The 8,342-nt window shown below is 35.6% G+C and overlaps 1 protein-coding gene across 2 annotated transcripts in view; it reads right to left on the reverse strand.

Moving 5' to 3' along the window:
* fstl5 (follistatin-like 5) overlaps positions 1-8,342 on the reverse strand; it is a 138,320-nt gene that overhangs the window by 87,828 nt on the left and 42,150 nt on the right. For both annotated transcript variants that reach the window (XM_016476621.1, XM_016476620.1), the window contains exon 4: positions 4,971-5,219. In XM_016476621.1, the coding sequence (XP_016332107.1) occupies positions 4,971-5,219 (249 nt within the window). The remainder of the gene's footprint in view (positions 1-4,970; positions 5,220-8,342) is intronic.

An 8,342-nucleotide genomic window follows, 5' to 3' on the forward strand; every position in this document is an offset into this window, starting at 1 on the left:
ACTTGGCTGACATGCTAAAGAAATGACATGTCTGGTCATGGGCACCAAGCCATGTGTGAATACAAATATTTTAATTCTGTGAACTGGCTTTTATTTAGCAAAAAACAATGCAAAAGGGTCAATGACATAAAAGGGTGTCAACGAAAAGGAAATGGTGAACATCTTAATCATGTCTCCAAAAAAGTTTTAAATATATTTGTAAAAAATGTGAAAAAGCACATATGCAATGAATTTGTAATGTATTTTGAAATTAATTAATAGGTAAAATGAATGTGTTTGTATATGTATACCATGTATAATTATGATTTTATATTTTACACTACCACACACAAGTTTGGGGTCAGTGAGATTTTTTTTTTTAATGTTTTTGAGTGTGTCTTTGCTCACCAAGGTTGCATTAACATTTTCTATTTTAATATATTTTGAAATGTAATTTATTCCTATGATGCAAAGTTGAATTTTCAGCATCATTACTGCAGTCTTCAGTGTCACATGATTCTTCAGAAATCATTCTAATATGCTGATTTGCTGCTCCAGAAACAGTATCAGTATTTAAAAAATGGTTGTGCTCCTTTTTAACATTGAAAATGACTTTAGTGCTATTTTTGATCAATTGAATTCATCCTTGCAGGAAGAAGAAGAAAAAAACACTGATTCCAAACTTTTGAACAGCAGTGTATATCTAGACATCCACACATTGATCCTGAGCTTCTTTTTCCACTTCTTTCATAACTTAACCATAACATTTAAGATAACCCACATTTGAAGTCAGTCCTTTCAATTGTCAGCAACATCCAAAACAACAGATAAAAAACAAAAGACATTTGAAAGGCTGACTGATGGCTGAATGGAGTTACATCAGACAGACCACAAGCTTCATTAACTCTTCATTCTCATGAAAGAAATTGAAGTAATGGGGAGAAAAGAATGAGATGAATATATCACCTTCAAAACAACTCAAACAACCCAAACTTACACAGTATGTGGAGCAAAGTGCAGAATTCTGAAAGAGCCATTTAATTTCCCCAGTGCAAATAGTCATACGGCGAGTGAGTCACTGGAATAATGGACATAATTGAAGCTTAACAGACAGAGGAAAGCTTAATGGGGGGATATTTTCCCCTAACAGTCAACGCGGCAAGAAATGAAACTTTTTTTCTTGCTCCGGCTGACAGTAAAGCTGTCTTTTGAGACGTCTGCCGATTATTCATCATAAGTACGTTAAAGTTTAAAACTTTGACGTGTAATATTCTTCCTTTAGTTTGATGTATTAAACAAGAGCAGCGGGGTACCACAAATTTTGGGGGTCCAACTTAAAACTATATGACAGGATACCCTTTTATCCTTTTCTGTGCTGATTTTCCATTCAACTTTGTAGATTTCTGTCCTTTAGAAAGTGTCATCTGGTGGGAAAACATTGACAGAATGGACGGACAGACAGATAGATGTTGTGATGGGTCAGACCCCTGCCACTGACAGGTGTCCCGTACGATACGGAACAAAAAGAGATTCCTCTGAATATAATGCCCTGTAATTGCACGAGATGTTCTGTTGGGCTCGAATGTATGCGAGCAATTAGAAAAGCATTTACAGTTTGCTTGGCCAACTCAACAGCTTGCATCCCATCGTTATCCAAACCCACTGCCTCGTGCCAAACCACACAGCCCTACAGGCACGCAAAATCCGAAACCTCATCCTTGGCTAGAGAGTACTCCTTCACAGCCTTCCCACTGGGACACGGAAGTTCTGTAGCCTACAGCATATGCTCTGGGATGTTTTATTACTTAGTATTATGGCATCTACCCTGCTACTTCTCTTCTTTGCCCTGGTCAGCACATAGTTTGGGAAGAATCAGCAGTCTCTTGATGTTCCAGTAAGCTTTCATCCTGCTGTTTTTTGGTTAATTTGCTCTGGCGTATGTACAGGCCCCAAATCACTAGACTCTGACAATATCAGTATTTGGCCAGACAATCAAATGCCCTGAGAGATAGGAAAAATATTGGAGTGGTAAGGTGGAGTACTCATGATGCATTAGAGAAGACTAGTATGCAGGGCTTTGACATTTAATTGGCCACTGTTTGTGACGAGTGCAGAAATGGCTGTTTTCTACACACAAAAACAATCCAAACACTGTTTTTGTACCTACAACAATCACGCATCTTAATAATGAAAAGGTACAAATATTTCAAAGCACATACAATCTTTGAATGGGCATGACTGCATGCACTAATCTATACACTGTTTACATTAGATTTGTCTGTGGTCCAATCCATGCATTTACTGTTTGCTAGTCAAAAAACATCTAAATATCCAAAGACAAAATTACATTTATTTGAGAAGCAAGACTTGTTTACAGAGAATATATCTTGCATGATGTCTATTTTTCTCTCCCAAGTGGAATATTCTTTTATTTCAAGCACAAATCTAACAAAATTTAATGAGGTTTGTACTTGGAAGAAGAAAAAAAAAAAGCAACCTGGCAATGGGGCGAGAAAAATAAACTTAATAAAGATATATTCTCTCAATACAATTTAGCTTTGAGTTTAATAAATTTATCTTGTTTAGATATTTGCATTGGAATGCAACAGGAAAATACTGATAAAAAAAACAATATATATATATATTTTTTTTTGTAGGATGCTCATTCAAATCTGATTTATTTCTCTACGCTCTACTCTTGTTTTGAGAGGAAATAAAGAAATAAAGACTGGAGAAAGCATAAGAGGACAGTGCAGTCAAGGATCTCCCACCCCCACAATGAAAGCTTTCCATCAAAGTTCATCAGCTTTTTTGTCTCCTCGTCTACCTTTTTTTCTGACAAGTAAAAAAACAATGCTTAAAATTCAGATAACGGTCGCCAGACTGTTATTTTGCTCCCAGAATGATAAGAACGTAAACATATTATTTTTTATAATTTTTTGTTTCATTCTCTCAAAGCTCCTGAAAATAAGCACAAACATTACGGTGTAAGTGCACCTGCCATTGTGAAAACCATTAGGGCCTATTTAATACACTGCTGATAATTAGAACACATAATTATCCAATCATCTCACCAATTACCAGCTTTCTACAGTTTAATCTTCAAAGTTTCAATCGAGGTGAACAAACCAACCATTTTCTAAAGCCACATACATGATTGATAGTAAAAAAAAAACTAATTAGACAAATACCCTGCAGAGCGTGTTACACAAATGCAGAAAAATTTCATTCAAACTATTTAAACAACAAAGATTAATGAATTTCAGAGGGCAATTTTGCAATCAGGCATTGTGGTGTCTTCTGTGAAACTTTGATTTGCAAAACAATCATCTACCCCAGTGTTTCTCAACCCTGGTCCTGGGCGCCCCCCAACACTGCACATTTTGTATGTCTCCCTTATCTGACACATCCATTTCAGGTCCTGAAGTTTCTTTTAATGAGCTAATGAGTTGAATCAGGTGTGCTTGATTAGGGACACACACAAAATGTGCAGTGCTGGGGGGCGCCCAGGACCAGGGTTGAGAAACAGTGATCTACCCTAACCATACATCTCTCTGCCTCTTGTACACTGATTGACCCAAGCAGGTCAATATCATCATCTGACGACTGAGATTTAATTTGAGAGGGCATTTAGTGGTTTGATTTCTCAGTCAGGATTGCCTATATGCCTTCTAAATGACAGAGAAAGAGTTTGAAGAGATTTTCTGCACATGAATGCTGTGGTTAGGGTGACGTACTGCATTCATAAGGTTGCCAGGCCTTTGCAAACTTGACAAAATTCAACACAGTCGCTTAGATGATATGCAGCTGTAAGTGAACAATGTTTTAAAATCTTTCCTATGATAAACCATTTGATATGATGGTCCATTAGTTCAACTGACACATTCAAACTGTTATAATTTTTAATCTAAAGTCATCTTTAGAAATCTAAAGCTCTCTCAGTTGATTTTTTACCTTATCCAGGAATTAAACCTAATGTATCAGCCAGCAGAACAGTAATGATCATCCAAATGAGCAACAATTCATGTTGTACTGTTTCTGTTTCAAAATGAATCATGATTTAAGAAACACAGTTCTCAGTTCTAAATCAGATTTTACGTGCACAATATAATATGGACGTTTCATTCATTAGTGGCCATTACTAGTCCATTAGTGCTGGACATAATTTCCGAGAATCATATCTTGCTTATTATGCCGAACAAAACAGCTTCTCTCTTTCTTGGAAAATATATTTGTCAAAAACATCGCCATTGCCTTACCGCACACATTAGGATGTGCTGTTCTTATGATTCAGAATTCTCATCCATTCAGAGCTTACAAAAACACATCTTTAAACAACTAAAGATAATCGCGCATGCAAACAGTCAGTAGTAATGATATCAAAAATACTGACTCTTTAATACTAAAAACAAAATTTTATTACACTAGCGTTCAAAAGTTTGTTTTGTTTTTGAAACAAAGTATCTTATGCTCACCAAGGCTGCGCTTATTTGATCAAAAATAAGTAAAAACAGTAATATTGCGAAATATTATTACAATTTAAAATAACTGTTTAATATTTTGATATGTAATTTACTGCTGCGATGGCATTGAGTCTTCAGTGTCACATGAGCCTTCAGAAATCATTTTAATATGCTGATTTGCTGCTCAAGAAATGTGTCTTATTAAAAAACGATTTATGTTTGTTGAAAAAAAATATTAAACTGCTTAATACTTTTGTGGAAAGTGATTATTTTTTAGGATTCTTTGATGAATAGAAAGTTTAACAGAACAGCATTAATTTAAGACTTATTATTATTATTTTTGTTAATTTCATCTATTTAATGCATCCTTGCTGAATAAAATAAAAAAAATCAATCTTTCAAAAGTGTGTAGTTCACAAAAACAGCTTCAACAACTCACTTAAATAAAAAACGGCATCAGTTGCAGTGAAAGTTTGCGCATAGACAACGATGGACAATATACTATAACACATCATGTTGGTTCTATACCTTTGTAGAAGCATTCCTCGCTGTGCATGATGGTTATTCTCTGATGGGCCATACAGGAGGCTTTGTGAAGCTCACAGTGGTTCTGGTAGAGTTTGCTGTCAGATCCACACACAGGTTTGTAATGTGGTTTGCAGCGCTCCAGACACTGACATTCTCCTTCACCTGTTTCTCGATCAACCACACAGTGCTTCCCCAAACCACAGTACTTATGTTCACAGGGCCCAGGAAAACCATTCTGACCAAAGAACCCTGCAAAGACACATCAAAGAGAGGGGAAATCATGTTCATTTGAAACATTATGCAATTATGATGAAGCATGCTATGCTAATTCACTTGAACAACTACATAAACACACATAATTAGAAGTCAATGGGTTCTTTTATACAGGGTTTAAGGCATAACTGTTTTTCATCCCACACTCAACTGAATATTAAACTTACTGTACAACACAAAGCACAGTAAAAAAAAATAAAAATAGAGCTAGAGAGGTCATGAACAATCTCACCACTGTTTTGCCATGCAATACAGTTGTTTTGTATTTGTGGTGTTTGGACAATGTTGGCAGGAGTTGAGAAACCCTGTGGAGGAAACAATCCCACTGCACTGATGATATGCGGGCCATATGGGCTTTAGATGAAATATGTATGACTGTAATAAAACATAGCCTGAGCTCTAGCACGCTTCCTCTTATTATCAATTACAAAGATGTGAGCTGCACTCCTCCTTCAGCTGATCATTTCATAGAGATTAAGAATTGAAAATGCACGGTCATGTTTCAGCTCTCAGTCCCCCTGTTAGACAATGGCAATTAAGTTTGAGAAAGGGAACTTAATAAATAAAGCTTTTATAAGCCGTATATAAACTCTAAGGGATTCTATAAAAATGACAGAAGCACTTTTGTGTGTTTGAAAAAGTTTCTTGTTAAAATGCATATAACCTTTTGATTGTATTATCTTTTGATGTCTTTTACAGCACTTACCATTTATTTATTTATTTCCCCCAGGACCAGAACAGAAGCACATTTCTACCTTTCCTGAAATTTTAATAACACATTTTTATGTGTCAAATATAATGTTTAAAGGTAGGGTAGGCATTTTGGAGAGGCTAGCATATAGCAATAGCATTCTAGCTTTAAAAGCATAAGATCCCACCCTCCCTGCAAATCACTCTCCAAAACTAGGGACCGAGGAATATGATTGGACGAACATTTTATGGTCCTACACCTTCCACAGACGATAAATAAAAAAAAACATATATAAGAAAGAAGAATGAAAAATGTTATATTTATATATTAAATATATTTTTATATAATATAAATTATTTGAATATAAATATAAACATGAAAAATACATTTAAATATTTTCAAAATATATACTGTATGTGTGTGTCTTTATATATACAAAATAAATATACACAGTACATACACATATTGGGTAAACAAAAACTTTTATTTTATTTTGGATGCGATTAATCATGATTAATCGTTTGACAGCTCTAATATATACACACAAAAGCATGCACGCACACACACACTAGTGTAACGTTCTTTAAAATCATCTGGAATGCAATAAAGTAATTTTTAAAGCTGTTTTTAAAGCATTTGCTTCATGGATTAAAAAAAATAGGCCACTAAATAATTAACATATCAGACAAAATTGCGTTGCAGCAAAGTCTTTACATTTTAAGGTATTCAGAGCAGACCAACATAAAAAAATCAGAAAAAAATATAATAATCAGACCTGTTTAAGGCTTTTCCTTATTTTTATAGTTTAGATGGTGATGAAAAAATGACTCGCCATCTCCTCATTGGACGTGCCTCTAGAGAGAAATGCATCTTTACGGTTTACATAATGAAAGAGTTTTTGTTTTCGATTTTAATTATTTCGTTTTAAAGTAGTAATTTAAAGCTTTCTATAGATATACAATAGATATATTTATCATATATATTTATCATATCTGTGACTCAATTCGTTGAGTTTCGGTTCATCATTGTGAAGTCTCCTGTTCAAGATGAGACTGCAAACTCATCCTCTGTTTTCCTATTTATTTTATAACAGCACAACGTTTTGTTGATATTGTGAATGCACACAAATAAAAGTAGACCCTTTACATTTCCGAATGTATTACTCTTACCTTTATGAGCAAAAATTACGGCGTATTTTAAGTTGTTTCCACTATCAAGAAAAAAATGCAAATGAGTGATCGCGCTGGCGCCTCCGTGTCCTGCAAAGTGCCTTCAGCTTCCACTCTTCACACAAACGATTAGATATGCGCCTAATAGCGCACGTTTATATCGTTAGGCTATGATCATCTCACTGTCTGCCGCTGGCCACTTGGTCCTTAGGCTACTTTAAAAGAAACTTACATTTAACAAACAAAAAATTCTCCAAACGTTTTTCTAAATTAACTTGATTAAAAATGAAACGCAATATAATCACTTTAACATTACATACACTCTCGAGGAGACCCCACATAAATGACAAAAAAAGAGAAAAGAATTAGCGCTGCTGCGAGGGTGTTTCTGTACAACGGCTTAGGGAGTGACGGCAAATTTGACGTCAATCTCAATACTTTTCTCCTCTGTTGGAAAGTCGTGGAAATGACATATAACAAATAAAACAAGACTATTCATTCTGTTATATTTTTATTTACGGGTGGGACGTGTGTCCCCACGACCCCCCACCACTTTTTGCAACATCTCGCGGCACGCACGGATGTACCTAAAGAAACATCTCCACTGGATAACAGATTCGTTGGTCTGTGTTAAATAACAGGTGATCTATCGCTGGAATGTGATATGGCGAGCGCTCGTTGCTGCTGTTATCAGTTCTCTCTTGCATTCGTGCACAATGCACAGTCTTCACACAGACGATCGTACGCTTTGTTCTGGTAAAAGCACAAAACAAAATGCACACAAACATGTCCTTGCTCTGGATATACAATCACTGATGAACACCTTTGGTTTTAATGAGAGAAAAAAAAAATACACGAGGGTGGAATTTATAGATTTATTCAGTTCTGTGAAGAATCTCGGTACTAATTGTATTTTATTATTAATATGTTTATTATTCATTTATATTAATATAGTCGCTTGCAATGTGGGCAGGGCCCGCGTGCGCTGCGGCCCCCCCCCCGCGGCATGGGCCCCAGTGCGGCTGCACTGCCTGCACTGTCTGTAGTTACGCCACTGCGCTGCAGGTTTCAGATGAAAAAAACGCAACTTCTATTTATGAAAATATCAAAGTTAGGAGATTTATAGCGAGTTGTTCCCTGCATTTTTACAGCAACTCGCATGATTACAGTACTAAGACGCTGCAATGGAGCAGCTCTAATGCTATTAAATGAAAGATGATGTACCACAGAGCAAAAAAT

The sequence above is a fragment of the Sinocyclocheilus anshuiensis genome, unplaced genomic scaffold (assembly GCF_001515605.1).
Source record: "Sinocyclocheilus anshuiensis isolate Anshui unplaced genomic scaffold, SAMN03320099.WGS_v1.1 scaffold328, whole genome shotgun sequence".
Classification (NCBI taxonomy): Eukaryota; Metazoa; Chordata; class Actinopteri; order Cypriniformes; family Cyprinidae; genus Sinocyclocheilus; species Sinocyclocheilus anshuiensis.